We start from the raw sequence: 24,532 nt of genomic DNA on the forward strand, positions 1-24,532 counted from the left end.
AAATGCCAGAAATTCTGTTATCCTTTATCCATAGTTAATAATGAGCTCTAAAAAGAATAAAATACAGTCCATTAGAGACTTTGTGAGTATTTATGACAAACATTTGGCAATGTAAATCATTGTGTAGACCTAATAATACAGGATACACAGAAACAACAGAACATACAGACATACAGAACACGTATAGAGGTACTAACATTACAGAAGTCCTAAATCTGCTTAATCACTTCAAATCTGTGGGATAATTTCATGTTAAAAGAGAACCACTGAGATAACGGTGTCATCTGGTGTCAGATAGTGAGAGATACAGCGTGACATTGAGTTCACGAACAGGCGGCGACGGCAGGGCGGGCGGGCGGCGACTGACATCAATATAAATGACAGTGTGACTCCAAACAGCAAAAATAGCCACGAGGAGCTTTTTTCTCTGGAGAACAGGCCGTGTCAAAACATTAAAGTCTGTGACAAATGCTGCAGGGTATGATATAAACGTTCTGTCCGAGTGATTCATCGTGTTTGAGGTGATGCTTTTCCCACAGGTGTCTGAACATGAGTTTGCATTTATCACTTTTCCTTGTCTGATCGTCTCGTTTTCCTTGGGTGGTTAATCTACTGACCAAGCTGATGCCTCTTGTATTGACTGTTGGTAGTTTACCTTGCGTGAATCGAGTCTGAAGTAGCGACTGCGTTTTATTGTTCTACGAGACTAATAACCCTAGCCAACAAACCCGCTTCATCGTTTATTTTTATTTATACACAAACGTCTTTGAACATACCAACCGCGCTTGAATTCCAAAACTGCAAAATAATCTCCGAAAATTATTAAGGACTATAAAGTACCCTTTCTAAAAATGATACGTACACAAACTAAAATGTACAAAATTCATTTCTGTACGTTGTTTCTAAGAGACTTTCGTAAAAATGTGAAGTATTAAAAATTGAACATAAAATTAAATCATATTCAAAAATCAAGAGTTTTGGCTCTTTATATTGGTCCCAGACGAGTCGTTTGACCTCAGCCATTAATTAATTAACAACGACATCAACTAGAAGACCATGGCTGTACTTTCGATGTGCGACTCGGTTGATTGTGGTGACCGGACCAAGATTAATTTCTTTTTCTTCGGCTACGAACCTTACTGTATATTACGAGTAGCTGCGTACTAGCCTACACGGAGAAGAGCGCTAGCCAAGTCAGTTCGTTTTTAATTGACTGGGATTTCTTCATTCTTAACGTCAAACTATCAGCTGGGACAGTTTAATACGGTTATACGTCCTTTACAGTTTCCTCTATTTATTAAGCTGCTGTTAACGTAATTTATTCTGAATTCCCATAGTTATTTATATTATGTATGATAAATATAGACTACGATCTTGTGTGATCTATGATTGTTTGTTTCATAAATTGTATGTCGCATTAGGTTTATCTTACTGACACTATTTATATCGTACGCCAATGAACGAAAGTTCAATCCAAAACAATTAACAATTTCTAACTGATGGTGAATATAGTAAATTTGAAATTGGTGTCATTTGGTAGAAGGCGGGAAATAGGACCGTTCTTTCCGGTGAGCCCTAAGGAGGGCACCACAATGCAAGAGACCGTGATAGTCAAATTTGTTTTAACATGGACTTTCAGTTCTATGTTTTCCATATGCTTACTCTATGTTCGCTGTCCAGTGAGTGGAGTCGAAAATAGATTTTGTACAAACAGATTTCACCAAGCCCAGATAGTAGTATCTTGTAAACAAACTGTGGTGATTTGTTTAAGATTATTTCCTGCCTCGAGGTTGATCCTATTTTAAGTACCCCTGCTAATTGAAACAGAAACGTGTCCTGTTCTTGAATGCACAGTTTGTACGTTCTGCAAACATCTGCAATGTTTGTGATTAGTTTAATTACAATTATACAATTTAGTCAAAACTACTCTCGTACTTGTAAAGCTACAATTATACTTGTTCTTCAGCTCTATATATATATATATATATATATATATATATATATATATATATATATATATATATATATATATGATCATCAGTCCTGACATGCCGACTTCTAGAGGTTAATAAAAGTAAGAATTATAAAATTAAATTACAATAGAGTATTAAAAAGATTTAAGTGACTTTTAAATAATTAATTTTATTATTGTGTACTAATGCCACAATGGCAACTACACTTGTAACTGATGACCATTCCGAACACTAAAAAATTCATGTGCTTGTTATACAGTAATATAACAGATTTCTGCTCATGGGTTTCTCTTTTCAAAAATAAACAGCAAGTAACACTGAACACAGTATATTGTTTACTCGCCATCTGACCCTCATTAATTCAGTCCCGAGGATGATATAATAAGGCTCCTTAATGTCCAAAATGTCTTGTCATTTAATGTCCAGAACTTCTTGTAATCGTCTTTAAAATTATATATGAGGTATGTATCCTGCTATATACATTTATTTATATATATTTAAACAAAATTGGTAGGGTGGGTTACTACAATTTTTATTGTATAATTCTACTAACTTTTAGCGTATTTGTGTGCTTTTCAAAAGTTGTTTTGCCTTGATATATATTTCCCCTGCACTGACACAAACTCCTAGCACCACCGACATTCGCGGACGTGGGTGTATCTCTGCCTCGCCTCAATCCAGACAATTTTTGCAAAATGGCGTCGTCCATTACGAGATTGACGGTCCGAGACGTCGCTCCCTCCATTGTTTGACGTGGGGCTAGCGCAGCTGTCAGCCTCTTGTGGTGTAATCGTAGCCCGTAGCTCTGTATACATATACAATTGCTATATGAGCTTGCATTTAGGTTTATTGTGAATTTCTTATCCACCTGCAACTTGTTGCTTTAATGGTGGGAATGATTTTGTAATCTTCTCATTCTCTATGGCATCTTCTGTTTATTTGGTTACTTAGTGAAAGAGTAACAGGGGAACATATATGCTAATTGTCCACCCAAACAGTATCTCACCCGAAGATAATCCATAAACAATCAATTTATGTTTTTTATGATCCCACCAGAGTTTCGATTCTTTTTCAAAATAATTATTCCAATCTGTGTGTTAATATGATATTTGGTTTGCTTAGTTTACAAAGTCGCATGGCAATTGAATGCCTCATATATAATCCAGTGTGGGTATAACACAGTATGTGGATGTTCTTTCGGTTCTACTCCATAATACCTGACAAAGTGAACATTTTTAGGAAATGAAAAAAACATTATTTTTAGGTATTTTTATTTAATGTTAGCTTTATTTTTATAAAACTTTACCATGTACTGTAGCTAATAAAGTTAAACATTTAAGTGCAAGTTTTACAACAATTGAAATTATCCGAGAAGAACTTACAGTACCTTGTGGTACAAACTTTACAAAATATTGTTTAACGTGTTATAGAAAGTAATTGGTGTTGCGTTATATCTAAATATGGCAGTAACTCTCTAGTATTGACGTCTTTATGGTCCACAGGGAGGAGGTCGTAACAAGAGGATTAGAGAATTTTTTAGGTGGTTTTCAACGCTATTGTGATAGCTTTCCGAAAATTTGGTAGCTTTTAAGTGCAACAACATTCAAAATGAGCTAAATCTAAATAAATTCAAAACATGCCTAACCGAAATATGGCTATTTCGTAAGACGTATCTTGAAGAATTCAAAGTTCAATTTGACAGTTAATGTTTTAAATAGTTAATAAAACAACGACTACAGGCATTATCTGTGCTTTAGGTTTGGACCTTTTTCTTGAGCACTATTTCCTTATGAATAAGAATTGATTTTATATCGTTTTTACAAACTTCATTATTGTCTGAATAACTAACTGGCTTAATTCTGAGGAAATATTGTAACAAATCATTAAATATTTATGATTGTGAGCAAATGCTTTATTTCTCCTATGGAGTAATACTTAAAATAGGTTTTTCAGGTGAATTTGGCATCACTAAATTTTATTAAGACACAAAACCATTATGAGTTAAACCTTAAAAAGTCCCTCAAACTACTGGATCAAACAATACCATGAAATCAGAATGGAACAACATGATTTCGGGTAAACCATAATTGAATGGAAAACTTAAACAATCTTCACCTACTACTGGTTAGATGAAAAATGCTTGGTTGATTTGTAGCAACAAGCAGTGGACTAATAATAAAGGTGCTGGTAATAAAGAGCTCATAAAATGCACACTTGAAATAACATGAGCTGTGTGAATGTGGTTAAGAAAGATTATTTTTTGATTGATAATGCAAGCCTTGGGTTTCTTAAAGCATTTGAGGTTAATCTAAGATTTCCATTTATGAGAATTAGTAAAACTGTTTGTTTTATTTGATTTTAATGTTAATTTTACTACTTGCTAAAGTTTAGGAGATACTACTTAGTTCTTGCCTCTGTTCCTTATTCACTCTATTTTCTCAAGTCTTGGAGTTCATTATGAGGTACGCTGGTGCAGACAGAACAGAGTCAGTGTTAATTAACTGTCTAATGTTCGTTCATCAACGTAGATGGTAGCTTCCATAACAGCCTTGACTTTCAACCATGACCAAGGTTAATTGGTATAAAATTGTTCAGATTTCTTGTACTGTAAGAAACTAACACTTGTAAGTGTAAGACATATAAAACCACTTTTTATAAGTGGCTGTCAAAGATTTAAGAGGCTTTTAACTTTGGTTATACACGTGAGGGATGATAGGTGGTGGTGGAATGTCATTAGGGTATAAAATACTCTTTTGGTAAACAAAACGACAAATCCTCCAGGGATATGTTTTGATAAGGTAGTAAATTTTACTCAATGAAATTTATACCATTTTTCAAATAGAAGTAACAATTCAGTTAAAGAAAGTGTTGTATAACTTATCTAATTGATCTACAAAACCAATCATACATTTTCATCATAAACAACTAATTAATTTCCATACCTCAATCAGCCTTACACCCAGCAATCCAGATGAATCAGTAACAAATTTTATGATGAGGTTGGAAGTGTTCTTCCCAGAAATCATGACTTTAAAGTCTACATAATGCTTTTACATCATATCTACGTCAACAATTACGATATGTAAATCTTGTATACACCTGTGACTAATAGTTATGAGGAAATGATTTCATTGACAATGGTATTATTGATCCCCGCTAAGTCTAATGTCTTTGTAACATAGCTTTATAAGCTGCTCAAATCAGGAAAACTAAAATGTACATACGTTTTCTTTATCCTTGAGAAAATTACTCATTACCTAATAGCTTCTACAGTTTAAAGTGTAGATGAAAATACTGCTTATATGGCAAAAATTCATAGTATGTGGGATATAAAAATGCTATCAAGGCTGCAATAATTATACAAAGCAAGTTATACAGATAAGCAAATGACTTTCATGTAATAGATTCTTCAGTCTGTCAGAAAGAAAACTGTTATGCATCTTTAAAACCAATCATTTAATACTGACAAACCATTTTTATTATATCATGGAATTGTATAATCAGTTGTTTTAATATAGTAAGTACCATATAATTACAATTTCAATTAAATCCCCTTTCATAAAACATGTGTGTGTGTGTGCGTGCGCGCGCGCGTGTATGTGTGTGTGTGTGTGTTGACAAAACTGAATCTTTTTGTGAACATTGCATAGTTAATAACTATCATTTTTCTTACCACAAATAATATTTATCAACTCGTACTATACTAAATACCAACACAACAAAATTTCTACTTATTGGAATTAATCCAGAATAATGTAAATTGAATATTTACATTACAGAAAATTTTTCAATATGTTAATTTATTTATAACACTGTTTTTCACAACTCTTAGATAAGTTTTTACTGCATATCAAGTCAGATTTAATAAAGAAAATTAACATTAACTATATATAGTTGTAGCATGTAGTTATTAGTTTACTGTAGCTTACTCATTGTTACAGTGTTTAAGCACTATAATAAATTCTACAACATATAATGCTACAACAGTGACAATTTGGCTTAGCCTAAGAATAGAGCAAGGCCATACATAAAATGTTCAGTTTACCCTGTTCTGTCAGGATAATAGTCTGTAAAGTGAGTGACAGTGTCAGCCTAATATCTTCCTTGGCTTGTAGTCTAGTCAACAAGGTCTTCCTCTTTCAAAGTAATTAGTTCAGAAACTCTATGTTAGATTACACACTTACAATGATGGTAAAAGCCGGAAACTAGAACTGCTTTTTCCGTGAGGCATAAGGAGGGTACGACAATCCAAGAGCATGTGATAATCAAATTTTTGAGCCATGTTTTAACATGGACTTTCAATTCTAGGTTTTACATTCTGTACTCTATGTTCCTGTCCAGTATGTGGAGTTTAAAATAGATTTTGTACAAACAGATTTCACCACCACGCCCAGATAGTAGTATCATGTAAGCAAACTGTGGTGATTTTTTTGAGATTATTTCCCGCCCCAAGGTTGATCAAATATGTCTGTCTATTTCTGTACCCCTGCTAATTGAAACAGAAATACTTTCTGTTCTTGAATAGACTGAAACATCTGCGAATGTTGAGATTAATTTAATTATAATTACTGTGTTGTCAAATCTACTCTCTTGCTTGCAAAGCTACAATTATATATGTTCTTCAGCTCTAGATTTATGATTATCAGTCCTTAAGTGACAAGCCGAGTTCTAGAAGTTAACAAAAGTCAGAATTGTAGAATTATTAATAACAGATTACTAAAAGTATTAAAGTGAGTTAAAAGAAAATTATGTGTAATCATGTTACAGTTGTAACTACACTTGAAGATCTCTAAATAGTAGTACATATACTAGTTAAAAAGTAATGTACTTAATTTATGTTTATCATGGGTTTCCAATTTTTTAAACCAAGTAGCAAATGACGGCGAACCAGATATTGTTTACTGGCCATGTGTTTAATAAATAAATTATTATATTACTCACCATATAAATGAAATCTTTAATTATTTATTTATTATATATAAATATATAAAATAAATAATTCATAAACAATATTTATTTTCTGAATCCAGTTAAAAGCAGAATTGCTCATAGAAATTTCACATTATATTTTAATATTATAACCAATTGATTGTATAGTTTCTTATTTTCCGCTGAATTTCTGTTGTCAGTGTCATATATTCCTGTACAGGAAGTAGATATTTTCTCTATATGACCTTAGTCAGTGATGGCTAGGGGAGAGACAGCTTCCCCACTAGAAGTAAAAAATTATTGATAGTTATAATACAAAACAAAATTAGTTTGGGTGACTGAATAATCAGTTGTTCTCACACTGAAATTGTGTGAAAACTGAGAAGTATAGTCCTATATAGCACGTGGTGGCTAGTAGAGAAATCTGCTATCACTTGAATGACCACTCCTCTTAGTCTTAATTCTGGGTGGTTTACTCTACAAAGCTAAGTTTAAGTGTACAAAAGAACAATACAGTTTTTATACTATTTGACAATGCACATTAACACAATGATAAATTATTGTTTGCTGTTGTCAGTGTTGTAACTGATTTTTAAACTTTTCAGAGTTTTGAACCAGTGGCTTACCCTGAGAAAGACTATGGCAAATTTTACAGTGGAGATTCCTACATTGTTTTGTTTGTAAGTATCTGTTATTTAAGTTATTATGTTTTTTACATAATGTGAACGTTTTGGTTGATTTTATAAAATGGTAACTTATTTGTACAGTAAAAAATCAGGTCTGTTTTCGTCAATTAAATATATTAACCAAATGGCATTGAGTGCTATACTAATATCATTAAAAATAACCCCTATAAACACATAAGGGGATCTTTTATATTTCTACCTTTTTAAGCAGTAATAAAAAATTAAGTAAAAAGTGTATTTAGGTTTTAAAATTATCTATACTAAAATGTTCTCTTTACATAAGTAAAATTTCAAATAGAAGATAAGTAACTGGAGTTATAGTTCTGTTAAAGGAAATTTGGATTGACCTGTCTAACCAATATTCAACAAACATTACTGTCCATTTTCATTACGTGTTACAAATAAATTGTCCTGCTCAGTCCACGCCCATGGAGACTCTAACCTTGATAACTTGTAGAGGTCTTCATGTAACTTGAACTATAAAACACTATTGGCCTAAAATATACCTCCAGTAACATTAGAATAGTTGATCTGCTTGTCCATATTCAGTTTTCCTCTTGTTTTAGATTTGTTTTTCTATTAAATATAAACAAACGTAAGTTTACATTATCATCAGTATTAATATTTAATAGTATTCGTTAAATTTTTAATTCTGAAAACTTTGTTCATTTTGTTTTGAATTTTTATATTTACCCAAATCACTACATAATAGAGATGTTTAGTCTTTTTTGCATCTCAATAAAGCTTTTCTCTTCTGCTCTGTAGTTTAATTGTCATTAATCATTTGGTTACTGATTGATGCCAAGGACATTGTATGTTTTCTAGTATCTAAAGGCTAAAGTTCACTAATCGTTAATTCATCCCCTATCCACCTTAAAATATATTCTTCAGTATGTCAACATCTGGTGTTGGCTACAGTGTATGTCTGCTTACCCAGCTTGTGTAGTGAACTTATTAAGTGTCATTAGTAACATTCCCAACGAGACAGTCTCTTCAACTTGGTGAGGCCTAGTACAAGTCACGCAGACCCTGATTCTGAGCCAAGTTAAAATAATAATATTACAATAGTTTTTATTAAACTTGAATTTTCATTATATAAAATAGTGTTTTTCATAATAGTCTCTTTAATTAATTTACATTTAAGGAGATAAAATGTCCCCAACTTTAAGATTATAAATAAACGCATTGAGTGTAATAAATTAAATTAATTCTCACATCATGATAATGTTCTGCTAAAATAGCTGGTTATTTTTCTGTTTTCGTCAATTATTATCAAAGCACAAAAAAATTGGATAGAAGGAATATTTCTCTAACCTTCTCTAACCTTTTCAAAATTAGAATAGCTACTGCAATGAACATTCTTTAATTATTCATGCTCTTGATTAAAAAATCACCAAAGGCTAAGTACATGCCAAATTAGTCCAAGTTAATTTTAATGATTTTCAGATATATATGTTAATTCTGTAAACATACTTTGATTTCAGACCAAAAAAGATAAGAAATCAAACACATTCAGCTGGGATATTCACTTCTGGCTGGGCAACCAAACGTCACAGGTATGAAATTTGAAGCACTTGACCAGTTATACTTCAAATTGGTTTATACTTGCAGTTATTTTATATATATATATATATACTTAAAAAGAAATTGAATACGTTTTATATTTTTAAATTTGTTTTGTAACACAGTTCAAAAAGTACTGTACATCAGCAGTTGATGGTGGATAAACAGTGTTTATGAAACATACACAGCAATTTAAAACAGAAAATAGTGTAATTTGTATGATTTGTAACATGCCACCTAGAACACAGTTTTTAATGAGTAATAAGATCTTGGCAAACAAATATTTTTTCTATTTAAAGTAATTTTTGAAAATACTACACACTAAGTACCATGGTATTAATCTAGGAGCACTTAACTGCTTTCTCTTCTCTTGTGTATTGCTTTTCGTTCAGGAGAAACACCTCTATTTCCCCACAAACTAAAAAAGAGCAATGTACCGTATATTTAATTTATTAAGGAGTGCCTCCTATGTGCCTCACAAAGTAAATTGGTAATATAATTGTATGATAATCTAAAAATGTTGTCCAGGATGAGGCTGGAGCTGCTGCCATACTGTCTGTAGACCTAGACGATGGGCTGGGGGGAGGACCTGTGCAGCACAGAGAAGTGCAGGAACACGAGTCACAACAGTTCCTTGGCTACTTCAAGTCGGGTAATACAATATGAACAAGAACACCCGTGAAAACACTATACTTACCGCTCAAATAAACATACGTTTCTCAAAAAGTCTTAATAGACTTTAATACTAAGTTAAATTTTAAAGTGGATGATAAAGACAACAAAGAGTAGATAAATCTCCATATCATATATTTTGAATTGTACTATTTTATAAATAATAATGTATTATCCAAAAACGTTATAGTGAAATTTATGACACATCCAAATAAGTAGAACTACTATTACATCAATTAATATAACAATTTTTAATACTTCAAATCCTATGAGACCCTGTCAAGTATGTATCGGAGTTGCTGCCTTGGCCTTGGGACTCGAAATGTGAGAAACCAATGCTGAACAATGTTTCAGGAGTGAGATATGTGCCTGGAGGAGTTGCTAGTGGCTTCAAACATGTAGACATCAACGCCCCTGGTGCTAAGGCCTTCTACCAAGTCAAAGGCAAGAGGAATGTCCGTATTCGTCAGGTTAGTTGGATGAAAATGAAAATTCACTAAAATCAGTTTGAGTTTGAAGTTCAATACAAAATATTTATATTTATTGTAAACTTATACGTATGACATGTTATTTTGCAAATTTATGTGACAAAGCCTTACATGATACTTAGGTGGAGCCAAAGGTTTCATCAATGAACAAAGGAGATTGCTTCATCCTAGACACTGGAAGGGACATCTATGTCTATGTTGGGTCCAAGGCTAAGGGCTCAGAGCGTGTGAAGGCTGGTGGTGCTGCCAACTTAATCAGAGACCAGGACCATGCTGGCCGAGGCAAAGTTTATATCATTGGTGAGTCTACATCTCAACCACATGTCTTATTTTACTATGCATTTACTGAAGAAAGTTTTAATTGTACCAGTTGTTATTTGGATTCATACGGTTAATCACAGTTAGAAAGTATTGTTCATATAGAAACGGTTTTTAATTGGACTCTCCTCTAACCCTTCTTTTTCATTTGAATGGTATAATAACATCAAATAATATTATAATTCAGTATTGATAACAACATTACATAAGGTTGTTTTTACAGACTTAAAAATCATCCTCCAGACTCTTTCTGACCACCATATGACTAAAGTGGTAGTAGTATTAACATTCATAAAAAATATAGTAAATGGCTTATGATAATAATTTTCAAACCCATAATTTTAGATAATGTGTTCAAAATTTGTTTTTATTGATTTGATTTCAAGTTTTTCATTCCATGTCATGAATAGTTTTGCTAAACAGTTGTGCATTTTTAGTCCCTACATATCTCTTGATTATTAGGGATGGGTGGTTTGCCATTATTTTAGATGAGCATTCAGATATTAGTATCATTGTATTGTTGTTTTTATCTTATCAAGACTTTTAACATGAGTTGTCACTTAGTAGGACTTTCCAGGTAATTTTTATGAATGAATAAAACAATAAAACCAGCTGAGGTTATGTTATCATTACGTTGATGGAAATTTGAAAATAACATGTTGAAAAGTTGATAGAGGAAAGAGACATAATCAATTCCGTAGATTGACAGAAAAGACACAAAGATAATTTGTGGTAATTCTAGATAATGGGTTTGAGTCATAATTGTTCATTACTTAGAATATTGGAAAATTCTTTTCATGTATGTTAGGGAAATGAGATTTCTACTCTTGTTCATATAATTACAACTTTCGATCAATAAAAAAAATTCGTATTAGTATGCAATTTATTTGCAATTTGTTACTATCTATTTGAAAATGATTTGCTAAAAAACTGCCAGTTTTATATATATATATATATATATATATATATATATATATATATATATATATATATATATAAACTATATAATATATATATATATATTATATAGTTCTTGAAATGTATATATATGATTTAAATGTAGAATAAGTATATAGATTATAACATTTGTTTTGCTTAAAATTGAGACAATTATAAACAGATCATTGCATATTTAGGTCTTAAATGTAATTTTGATTTAGTACAATGTAGATTTTAACCAATTGATACGCTTGTTCTATATTATTTATCTAATTAAATTTTGTAAGAACCTGAACTAATGTGATACTTATTTTAGGAATCTTCTGGTACAACCTAAACTGCTTAACCAAATTCTAAATTCTAATAATAACTTTTTATGTTGTCACTTTTGTAAAGACAAATATTGTACTACATACAAAATTCTAAATCTTTCAAAACCCTTTCCAAATAGCACAACTAATAACATACCAAATTATGTACTTGTCTACCCTTCACAAAAACAGGTTAATCTTGAAAAATTTTTGTTGAGAGTTTATACTTTGTTTAATGAAAATTGAGTCACAATTATTTTCTTTCAACTATTAATTATATTTTGAAGATGCAGTTACAATAAGATTGTAGGAGAACTTTATTTCCACAATTGAAATAATAAAATTATTAGTCACCTCTTTTGCAAGTCTGAAACTCTATAATTTGTTAATTCCAGATGGATCCAGTACAGCAGATGAGGTCAATGAATTTTTCCAACAACTAGGAGGAGGCTCAGCAAGCCAGGTTGCTGATGAAGCCAAGACTGATGATGATCAGCAGTTTGAGAGAAACCAGGATGTAAGAAACCGATAACATTTTTAAAGCAATATCACACCTAAAGTAACAGTTTCATTCAATTTCTAAATTAAAATATAAACTAAATTAGTTTCTTAATGATAGAAACATGAATAGTAAATGTTTAAATTGATATGTTTTGTTTTCAGTCCATAGTTTCCCTCTACAAGATCAGCGATGCTTCCGGCTCTATCTCCTCAGTTAAGGTGGCAGAGAAGCCTCTCAGACAGCAGATGCTCGATACCAATGTAAGGTCTTAAGTGTGACTGATTCTTATTCAATATTATATATTTTTCTATAGTTTAGAAATTGGAGTAGTTTATTTGTTATTTATTTTGTAAAGGTTGGTTTGAAAAAAAACCCAATTAACTAAAAAGTAATTAAATTTTATTGTTTAGGATGCTTTTATCTTGGACACGGTGTCATCTGGTATCTTCATTTGGATCGGAAAGAAAGCAACCACTCAGGAAAAAGTCGAGGCTTTGAAAAATGGCCAAGCCTTCCTTACTGAGAAAAATTATCCCGCTTGGACTAAGGTGAGTAAAATATACTTACATATAGTATTAACAATTAGTAATATTCTTTATGTTACATAAACCAGCCATTTCAAACTTTATTTCTGAAATAACGTTGTTATATTTTGATCATTACGAAACTGTGGGGTGCAAAATATCAGTTGATAATACTCTTGATTATGGAACCTTTTGATGTTCTACAGTCCAGAATAATACTTTCTAAGTAATTTGAATTCACATATTCTGCTGTGAGTTTATTTGATTTTCATGCATTAAAACAGGGAAGCATAAATAATGGGATAGTGTGTTTTAATGCCAATTTCACTGCTATTTTGAAGTGTAATAAAAGTTAACCTCCATAAGTATTTGACCAATTTGGACTTTTACGTTTGTCTCATATTAAACGTACTATGTACTAAAAATAGCACTTATGCTTGAAATATTTACAAAATACGTTGTTTGGTTAGATTTTCAATTCCAAACTTTGATATTATTGATGTAAGGATTCTTCTAACAGATTACAAGAGTTGTGGAGGGAGCAGAACCAACTGCTTTCAGGGAGTACTTCGGCACCTGGACAGACACAGTTGGTCGGCGAGGAAGTAGTGGTCAGTTCTCCTATAAATAATTGCAGTACATTTTAAATATTTGTATCAATTACACAGAAATAACACACCAGTTTATGCATTTTAAATTTATATTACTATGATTCATTTCTAAAATATAAATTATTATTATTTTCTTTCAAATTTCATCAAAAGATGGACATCTTTAACTGTGTTTATTTTACAATAGTTATTAGCAAAATTCTACGTGTTTTTAGAATAAATAAGATTTAAACTATAAAAATCAAGCTTTTACATATATTTATATCGTTGTTAGTATGAATGATCACTTTTAGTATTTAATAAATGTATAAAGATTTTTTAAATTCATTATTAGTTTTGATGATGCCTGCAGGAGGAAGTCCAGCCCGTACCCGAGGCCGGCGTGCTGTTTTGTATGAATGCAACCCTGCAGTCGGCTTCATGCCTGACGATGCCTCAGGGGAGATGGATATCTACAGAGTAGAGAACTTTGAGCTTGCTCCAGTCAGCCCAAACACTTACGGGAAATTCTTTGGAGGAGATTCCTATGTAATAAAATATAAATATAATGAGGCTGGGCGAGTAAAGTACATTATCTACTTCTGGCAGGTATGTCCAATTCTACTGAAATTTTTTAACTCAGTGCTCTAGGCTATGAGTGTTTAAACTGTGTATATTGCCATAACGTATTTAATTGCTATTACGCTGGTACATTTTTTCAGAAACTGATACCTTGGTGACATTGCTGATAAGCACTTAGTATAACAACAAACTATTTTCGTGCAATTAGCCAAGAGCCTATCACAGCCACAGTGATTATGTATTTTCCCTTTTAAATTCCTGCTGGTCCTTTTAAGCTCATATTTTCTTTCCTTAAATTCTCTACAGTATTGAGCTGTGTCTACCTTTTAATACAGATGCAGTTTTATGAATTTATCTTGATATCTAGAGGTACATCTTTCAAAATAACAAAATTGTAAAATTTACATAGCTATAAGTAGATGTAGATTGGGTTTCTAACTATATTTTGTCGCTTAACTTTCATGATTTTTGTTAAAAGGGGAAAGATAGCACTCATGATGAGAAGGCTGCTTCAGCAATCCATGCTCTCAGGTTGGACAATGAGTTGGGAGGAAAGGCTGTTCAGGTCAGAGTAACTCAAGGTCATGAACCAACTCACTTCCTTCGTCTTTTCAAAGGTTTGTTTCTTATTAGTTTAAACTTAATTTTAAATCAATTTTTTTCAATAAATTATCTTTTGAACTGAGGACTAACAGTATCCAACATTGATTTAACTAAAGAAATCCTCTTTATCTTATACAAAAATGTTTAGAATATTCTTGAAGAGGGAACTCTGTGTATGATTACATGATTAAAGATGAAGGGTGTGTTAGTTACCTTTACTATATGTAAAATACAACAAAAATTTATTAATACATTTTGCAGGTGAAATAAAACTATGTGAAATTTGCAGCTTTTGAGCATACTACCTATGTATTTTGATTGTTAAGAAATGGTAACCCACAGTAAGATCCTGACTGCTCTATGCAGTGACTGAGTTTGTCAGTGATCTTTTTACCCAATGTAAATTCATGATCAGCACAATATTGACCTAAGATGTTGAGATGGGAGGGGAACATGGTAAATGTACCTATTTTATGATGGAGGATAGTGATTCGAGTGTATTGGGTTCCCTCTCTTTTAAATAGAGTTTAAACGGACATGACCAACCCTCCTGTTTCAAGTGTTCACATTTTCTGGAATTGCAATGGAGAAGTCAGATTACTCCACTATCTGCCTAAAAACAGTGTTAAAGAATGTTGATTACTACATATTACACTTTTTCCATCCTCATTTAAGATATGGTCTGACTCTTTGAAAGAACAGTACAAACTCTAGAAACGTATTAATCTGGCAAAAAAGGCTTTAAGAATCATAAAAATTTCTATTATTGAATCATGTGTGTTGTTATTAAAATAATTTTAAATTATGACATTGCCAAGACTGTGTATTTATCATTTGTTACTTCAAATAAAAGAAAATTTGAATACCTTTACAATTATAATAGACAAGATGTTTATATACATTACACAGGAAATAAATAGTTAGATTACATTAAATTTATAATTAAAAATAGTCTTATAGAATAAAACTATTTAGCAAGTGACAAAAAAGGAATAATTTTCAGTTATTAATTTTAAGTTACCATAGAAAAATGGCTGAAAACCCAAGCTTTTTACTCTTACTTATGATTACATGACCTGTGATATTAGCTTATTATTGTTTTAAATCCATTTTCAACTTATTATTTGATTTGAATTAATATATAGAATATGTTATGAATTTGTGTATTTATTTTTGTATATTAGAAGAATTTTTCTTGTGATACACAAGCGGCTAAGTTTGGAAAGATGTTAATTATTGGGTTGAAGATTCTTATACAATAACATATTTTTGATTTTGTCTATTGCACAATCTGTAATTGCGCTAAGTGATTCTATAAAGGCATATTGAATCTTGAATTTATACTCCCATGGTTTTATCCCAAGGAATTTTAGCATAAAACCAGACCCAATACTCCATTTCTGGGTATTCTGGAACATCCTTCCACTCAATGAATAATGCAAAAATACCTTTTAGGCCTTAGTAAATGGAGGTTCTAAGCCTCTTGCTGTATAGAACAATGAGACAGTTTATTTTTATGGATTAGGCTTACTAAACAACTTTTTAGTACAAACTACAAACTAATTATACTTATTAATTTTTTTTGCAATTAAACAGGAAACATGATAGTGTTCCTTGGAGGAAAAGCAAGTGGATTCCGTAACCTGAAAGATCATGACACTTATGATGTTGATGGCACCCGTCTCTTTCAGGTAAATATAACACATAAATTCTTTAAATATAGAGTTTAGACACTTATTTTACTATTGTGAATAGCACCAACTTTATATATATATATATATATATATATATATATATATATATATATATACTGTATGCAGAAAATAAAATGCACAGAGGCTTCTTTAAACAATAAAAGAAAAAGACTTCACATAAATCCTTTAATATTTCGACTATTATTGTCGTTTTCAAAAAGGATACAAAAAGTGTATATAAGATAATAATTAAAAGTAAACATATAAATTTTTAGAATTAGCTGAAATTTTCTATTCTGATTTATAGTGTAATTTTTTTAACTCCTTGGTATATTATAAGAAAAGGTCTTTATATTAAAATTTAGATTAATAATATAAAAAAGCGTTCTAACAGCTTAAAATGAAATTAAATATTAACAATTTTGTTGTATTGGAGTTGTACATTCATAAAAAATAAATAATAAAAATAATTAAAATATAGACAATACATTGTTTTAGATTTGCTAGATTAAATTAGATTATTTTAACAGATCATTTCTTATTTTAATCCAAAAGGTAATTCTTAAATATCCTATATATACACTTTTTTAAAACGACAATAATAGTCGAAATATTAAAGGATTTATGTGAAGTCTTTTTCTTTTATTGTGTATATATATATAATATATAATATAATATATATATATATATTATATTATAATATATATATTATATATAATATATATATACACAAGTATAAAATTCATTAATGTCCAGAAAAACCCATTAAAGATAGAGTCATGAATTTAGTATATGCATCTATCTTGTGCCCTAAAGTTTTACTAAGCTATTAAAAAAAATATGATAAAATATTGGAATGATATTCGAGTTATTTCACAGGTATTTACAAAAACTGTTTATCGTTCTCCAACTTCAGGATTCCAAAACACTGCTTCTTACTTAAACTAAAATGGACCAGGATACTGAAATATCTCTCAGTGACTATCACACATCACACCAGTGTATAGAATGTCATTTAAAATTATACGCCTATTTTGTCTTTGGTTTTCAAAAGGAAAATTCATGTGAAACCGCGGGTAACTGCTAGTGTAAATATATGTTTATTGGTTAGTTTTTAAGAATAATATTTACGATTATGTTTCTTACTGCTGTCTCCAAGTTTTTTTGCTTATACTATATTGTTTGTGTATTATCATTGTTTTTTGTTTTTTTATTACGACAGTCATATTAATTACTAGGGAATAATTGAGATTGTCCTGATGTACCCTAAATAGGAAGTAGTTGGGGAATTGAGGAATGAATTTGTAAGTTAAAAGAAAAACATTACATAAACATAATTTAACTTTAACGGATTAATATTGCAAAGAGAAGGAGGGTAAACAGTAAAGCTGACATATAACCAATATTTTACTATGGTTACAAAATGTTGGAAACACAATACTCCACTTAAGAAGTCTAAAAAAATCTCACCTGACAGCTGTTACTTATAATAGGATGAGATGGATTACAAACCTTTTACTGATGGTGAATGAGGGAACTATGTTATAAACCAAGAATATAAATCCGTCTCTAGTTATATAAAATAGAACAATCGAGTTAGTATAAAATGATTTTAAACTGCATAAACACAGTATTTTAGTTGTAAATTTCTTCGAATAGTTTTTTTCTAGTTTAACTATATATGGTGTAACATTTTTAGGTCCGTGGTTCTTGCAAGGATGACCTCCACGCGGTTCAAGTTCCTGAAGTAGTCTCTTCACTTTCTTCTGATGGTGCATACGTCCTGGAGACTCCAAGCACGACATACTTATGGATCGGAAAGGTATTAAATGATCTAATGTTCTTCGCATACTGACCATGACCAAGAACATATATCTGATACTATGTGTTTGTACTCTACTGTGCAGAGTTGCCCAGGAGATCTGGAGGAGTTGGCAGAGGGTATTAGTGAAGTTGTAGCTCCTGGTCACAGTGTGACCACCATGAGTGAGGGTGACGAGCCGGCAGGGTTCTGGGAGGCACTGGGTGGTCGTGGAGACTATCATACCTCCTCTGACAGTCTCAGACCTGCTCGGGCAGTCAAGCTGTTCCACTGCCACGTGCCTTTCCCCAACAAATTGCGAGTGGAAGAGATTTCCCAGTTTACACAGCAGGTGAGGTTATACATATCTCCAATGTTAAACTTTAAGAGAACTAATTTACTATAAATCTGGAATACCCAATGTTTTTATTCCGTTGAGCAGGAAATTTAGAAGGTAGCCATGACAATAGCTAAGAACTAAAACATAACAAATAATTAACTAATTTTAGTTTGAATAAGAGGGGTACACACCAAGCTATTTTGATTTGCATTATATTTTATAATTATCTCATGTATTGTATTCCAATTCTGATTGCACAACTATAAGATGGGTAATCAGATACTTTTCTACAAGTGTGCAGTTCGGAAGGAACATATTTTATGTGATAAAATATATAATTTGTTAATTCAGCATTATTCTTAAAGTATTAATAAACTGATTGCATACTCTTATTATTGTCAATTTACTAATGATGAATAGTTCCGAGACTGCACTGATTAAAAATTGGACAGCAGTCTGTAACATGTATAAATTTTTCTTAGATGTTAGCAAATGTCACCATTTCTAACCACACACCAAACATAGCGTTTTTTTTTTTTTCACTCACAGTCAAATTTCCCTATTTGAAACCTAGTTGAAACAATAAGCCATGAATCATTAACTGTAAACATGATGTCATGGTTGCAGGATCTGTTTGAAGATGACGTGATGGTGCTAGACTCAGGATACATAGTCTACATCTGGGTCGGGAATCAGTCCACAGAGGAAGAAAGAAAGCTCGCTGTTAAGATGGCTGAGGTTTGTTTAATTTCTTTATTGAAACGTTACAACGATTGAAGTTCAATTAGGTAAAGTAAGACATTGGCAAAGGCTTGTCTTCTCATGACCACTTATTGTTCTAGGACTACTTAAATAATGACACCAGTGACCGCCAACCAGAGGACTCAGTAGTAGTTGTTATCAAGCAAGGAGAGGAGCCCCAAAGCTTCAAGAATCTTTTCCCAGAGTGGGACCCGGATATGTGGGCGGTAATGTTACAAGATCTCACATAGATACAGTTCAACTTGCAATTGCACAGTACAGTAATGTCTTCTCTAAAATGTTAATTTCAACTTATTGTATAACTGTGCTGGCACACTTTTTATTAACACTAATTAAATTCCTAGAAAAATCGAAAATTAAAATGAAATAGTATTAGGATCACATGTTGCTTTGATTAAAAAACATACATGTTGGTACATGTAATAAAATTGTAACTGTAAACTATGTTTGTGTGCGTGTGTTTATGTTTTGTAAACATGTCAAAACAAAGTTATAACTTATTACAATAATTTAATAGTTATATGTTATAAGCAAGTAAAACTTCATGTATATCTTCATATAATTAAATTAAGCTACATGAATTTATGTCGCTGAAACATACAATGTTTTACAAATAGTATAATATGTGTTAATTAAATTTCTGGTGGAAAATATAAAAAACAAGCTTAAATTTAAATCACACTTTATCTGACCGAATTTCTAAAACTGTAATGTTATTGAAATGTGTTATCTTAAATATATAATCTTAAATCGCATGAAAAGGAATAATTGCATATGGATGTTGTTGAAATGTGTCAATGAAGAGGGAGGCTGTATTGATGGAATGCCAAGCTTTAAAATTTTATGTTATGTGTGATTTATATTAAATGTGCTGCATATAAAGTAGTTTTGAAAATGGTCATACAGCTTATGGTTCTTATTTCATCAACAATCAAGTATTTTAATGCTAATGTTACAAGATCTCACATAGTTAGATACAGTAAAACTGGCAATAGCACAGTAAAGTAATGTCTTATCTAAAAAGATGTAATGTAATGTTAATGTAAAGTAATGTCTTAGTGGTGTATGAGAAAAAGTGGTATCGTAGTTAATTTGCCAAAATAAACTTGAAATTTAACTTTAAACATAATAATGTGCAATAAAAAATATTTGTCAACAAAAATTTATTAGTTTGATATTACAAGTATAAGTAGTGTATTTTAATATTATTGATTCATTATTATGTCTCATATACCTTCAAAAAGCTAGAATGTCATATTGATTTTGGTTAATATTTTGTGTAGCCTATTAGACCTTGTACAGCTAAACGTGTAATAACTAGCAGTGGTTGTGGTATAGTGTCCTTGTTAATGTTTGCTTTATTTTTGTTCTTTTGGTGTAACATCATTGATATTAAACAAATTTGTTTGGAAAATAGAGAAGAAATTGTTTTCTACTGGCTTTGTTCCACGACCAAAAACTGAGGACAAATATAATAAGCATTTGTATGATCTTAGTGTAAAAAAGATAATCATGTATATTTTTATTCTGGTTTTTAAATATTTAGTGTTAAATAACATTGACTTTTCAAGTTTATAAATTGGATTTAAACTATCAACATTAAGTGGATAGGATTGAAACCTTTAAAAATAACTAGGACCGGACAATTCATAATCTTCATCTATATTACTTAGTAAATATTGTATCTAAAAAGATTTATAAACTCAATCAATGATGTTATACCAATGTTCTGACACTGCACAATGCACTCACTGTACACTAAACTTACTTGTTGCATTTTAGGCTTAAAGCAACCGCCAGCTGGTCTTTCAGTGGTAAGTCGCTAAGCTTTGTTACAACTTTATACACAACATAACTTTCCAACATGCTTGTTTGTTTCCAATAGTTTGTTGGATTTGTTTGTTACATGTGTTTGTTTGTTGTGAATTTATTATTTTGGGGATTTTACCACATTTGGGCCTAATTTGCTTTCAGCACAATTTTTTTTTTTATTTATTTATTTTTTATTAACAATATGTTCTAATACTTTAAACCATTAATTAATTAATGTGCATGTGATTGGCCTTAGATGATGTGTCCAAGAAAATATAAAGATAAAAAAGAACCACCGCATTTGGAAGAAAAATATTATTTAAAAGGTTTTAAAAATGTGAAAGCAAATAATAATTTTATAATATATTCCTCACATTTTATTAAATTGAATAAAATTTTACAGTTGGGATCTTTTTAATTTGTGCCTTGTTCATTTCATCTAAGCACATCTAAATGACATTGAGCTCAACTGCAATGCTCCGTAAAAAAAATTGCAGACATTCTATATTTTAATTTTATAACCAACATGGTTTTAACTATAATTAGAAAAAATATTTAGTATCTAGAAGATAACGTTTGGTTTTGCAATTTAGTCAAGTGATGGTCTCATTCTCTTATTGTTGTGAATTTTACATATACAATTGCTTGGCCTTAATATCTCATCATGGTCAATACAAAAATACCTTTAATATAGATGAGTTGTATAAAGATCAATGAATTTCTATGCACTCTAATATATAGCAGCTCTATTTCCGCTATAAACTTTGTTTACGTAATATCAATAGAAATATACGTACATATATATTCATGTGTATTAATGGGTACAATCATTAAAATTTCTGCATTAGACAGAATAGGCTATATTTATTATTACATATTCTTTTATCAAAAGACTCAATTAGATTAATACAAAACTAAACAAGTCATAACAGTCAATATTTAAAACAGTGGCACATTTTATTATAGACATAACACAACTAGATTTATTAAATTGCTTTACAGAGGAAAATAAATGTTATTTTGTCCTAATAAATTGTTAGAAAAAGAAGAAAGTTGTACAATATAGTTTTTATCAAATATCAGATATAAATACTTGGAATTAGAGTTTATTAGTAAGCTTATAATATGTGAGCTTCATTAATACATGTGTCTGTGTATAGCTTCCCACTTCACAGCTATATAAATACAGCTTTATTAATGAATTTTACTAACTCAATTCTAATTATTGATTAATTATAACAGACCATGCATATTTGACAACATATTGGCATAGAGGTGAGTTAAAGAAAAAGTATTATTCATATGTTATTCTTGTTTTGTATTTCAATACCAAATTATATTATTTACCATGATTTACAAAGGGTTGTCCACAATTTCTAAATGAAAATACTTATTTGATCTTATTGTGAGGTTTTTTCTATTCAAATACATACTAATAAAACTATGATTCAAAAGATTGTAAGGAAAGCACTCCAAACCCACAATATAAGTTTTATTGGCCCTTTTAAGAATCAATCCTATATCCTCTTAATTAGAGAGCCCCAGCCCCATTCTTAGATAACAAAAACACACTATGTTGTTACAACCCTCCCTCCCCCCCCCCACCATTCCCACTCATGACAGTCCCCACTTCTCTAATGGAATTTAAGTTTACCAGAAATGTGTAATGTTTTATTCTCCTGCCTGTTGAGCAATTTTGTCCCTTCAGGATTTGTAATTTACTAGCATTTACCTCCATTTTTAAGGAATTGAAGTAGTATGGTATTAATCTTATTTGTCCAAGTGCTATGGTTAAAATTTAAATTTGATTCAAGTAGATACAATTCGTATTTTAATTGTTTATTCATTTACTTTAAAGCTTGAGTTATCATCTAACTACTGACTGGTTCTATTGGAATGCATCCTGAAGTATAATAATTCTTTATTGAAAACGTTTTATAGCAAATAAGCTTTTAATGTTGGTATTAGTATTTGTCATGGAGACTGCAATAATGAATGGTAGTTAGTAGAGCAAAAGTAGTGGTCTTTTTAGAGAGTTAAATTGGAAAGTTGGATTTTCAATTAGTTGTACCAATTGTACAGTTACAATTTGAAGGTAATCAATTTGTTGTTGCGTTATATCTGTGAGTGGGTGGTGGAAGTAACAGACCTTGTATATTAATAACACTTCCACTGACATATTATAACATATTTTATATCTTACAGAATTCTGAGAGCTATGAAGACTTCAAGAGAAGAATTGCAGAAAGTAATGAACAACTTGAAGAAGATGACTGAATGGATTAATTTGAATTTAAAAATAACAAACAAATATAACTTTTTATATAGTTTAATCATAAGTATCCCAGGGTAAATATTTTGTTTAATAACACAAATAAAATATATATATTGTGATCTAAATTGTGTTCATTATTTACACAGGTTATATTAAAAACCAATTTCATTTCTTGGGACTTTGTATTTTATACTCCAATACATGAGGTTTTGACATTTTTTACCCTGATGTAGTTATGCTATGATGAACAATGTACTTAATCTTAAAACCAAATATTAGCAATGGCAAGCTAATTAATTCAAACCAATTAATTAGCTTCATATATAGACTTATTAATCTTTTATACAACCAGCTGATCCATCATCAGCAATATTCTCCTTACATTGTAGAAACTTCTTGCTTATTAGATTTTAATTAAAAGAATCAAACCTTCCAATAACTGAATTTGATTTTTGCAGTGTTTGATTTTTAAATTAATGAGTGATATTCATCTTGGTTACATTGTGTTTAGCTCATGCTAATTTTTGTGGCAACATCTTCACTGTGGCTTTATATCGAGTGAGATTGAGCAGCCTCATACTGCCACTGTACTGTAAGGAATTTACCGCAGTCAATGTAATAAACTTCTATACAATAACTGTTTAGCTACAATACAGGGTGATTCAAAACTAAACGGCAATCTCTCGAGAGCTTATTCTATAGCTAAAAACAAGTAAAAAAGTTCATATAACCATATGCCCGGAAACACTTCGTTAGCGAGTTACGCCTAGCGAAAGATTTCGCCCGGATTTCAGAACCCTTGGTGAAGTCAGGCCGTATAAAAATGGTAAAGGTAGTTACAAAGATACAAATACGATTGTTTTTTATGTTTTTATATCTGACAAATTTATTAAAATTCGTTCCAGAGCTGTAAATGCAATACTTTCAGAGATATCTTACGTAAAACACAAGAATTGGTGCAAAGAAATAACACATTTTTGTGTTTAACGTAAGATTACTTCCATAAATATTAAATAAAGGTCATTTTTTTCTTAAACAGATTTGTAGAACATTTAATTCTGAAAAGATTCATGTGAATTACTTAGGAAAAAAATTAATAATAGGTATTGAAATTTAGCTTTATTTAAAAATAAAACAGACGCACAAAAATGCATATTCTTATCTGCAT

The 24,532-nt window shown here is 30.8% G+C and overlaps 1 protein-coding gene across 2 annotated transcripts in view; it reads left to right on the top strand.

The window, feature by feature from the left end:
• Nucleotides 1-23,536, top strand: part of LOC124359546 (gelsolin, cytoplasmic) — a 45,273-nt gene extending 21,737 nt beyond the window's left edge. The window contains exons 3-20 of one of the 2 annotated variants that reach the window (XM_046812377.1): nucleotides 7,508-7,582; nucleotides 9,073-9,144; nucleotides 9,680-9,803; nucleotides 10,178-10,293; nucleotides 10,434-10,611; nucleotides 12,275-12,396; nucleotides 12,543-12,641; nucleotides 12,792-12,929; nucleotides 13,426-13,516; nucleotides 13,869-14,104; nucleotides 14,556-14,694; nucleotides 16,277-16,371; nucleotides 18,074-18,196; nucleotides 18,282-18,527; nucleotides 19,143-19,253; nucleotides 19,358-19,483; nucleotides 21,060-21,091; nucleotides 23,295-23,536. In XM_046812377.1, the coding sequence (XP_046668333.1) occupies nucleotides 7,508-7,582; nucleotides 9,073-9,144; nucleotides 9,680-9,803; nucleotides 10,178-10,293; nucleotides 10,434-10,611; nucleotides 12,275-12,396; nucleotides 12,543-12,641; nucleotides 12,792-12,929; nucleotides 13,426-13,516; nucleotides 13,869-14,104; nucleotides 14,556-14,694; nucleotides 16,277-16,371; nucleotides 18,074-18,196; nucleotides 18,282-18,527; nucleotides 19,143-19,253; nucleotides 19,358-19,483; nucleotides 21,060-21,065 (2,097 nt within the window). In that variant the 3' untranslated portion in view covers nucleotides 21,066-21,091; nucleotides 23,295-23,536. The remainder of the gene's footprint in view (nucleotides 1-7,507; nucleotides 7,583-9,072; nucleotides 9,145-9,679; nucleotides 9,804-10,177; nucleotides 10,294-10,433; nucleotides 10,612-12,274; nucleotides 12,397-12,542; nucleotides 12,642-12,791; nucleotides 12,930-13,425; nucleotides 13,517-13,868; nucleotides 14,105-14,555; nucleotides 14,695-16,276; nucleotides 16,372-18,073; nucleotides 18,197-18,281; nucleotides 18,528-19,142; nucleotides 19,254-19,357; nucleotides 19,484-21,059; nucleotides 21,092-23,294) is intronic. The other variant, XM_046812375.1, reaches the window with a different exon arrangement.
• Nucleotides 23,537-24,532: the final 996 nt, after the last annotated feature.

This window comes from Homalodisca vitripennis, chromosome 4 (genome assembly GCF_021130785.1).
Source record: "Homalodisca vitripennis isolate AUS2020 chromosome 4, UT_GWSS_2.1, whole genome shotgun sequence".
Taxonomy (NCBI): domain Eukaryota; kingdom Metazoa; phylum Arthropoda; class Insecta; order Hemiptera; family Cicadellidae; genus Homalodisca; species Homalodisca vitripennis.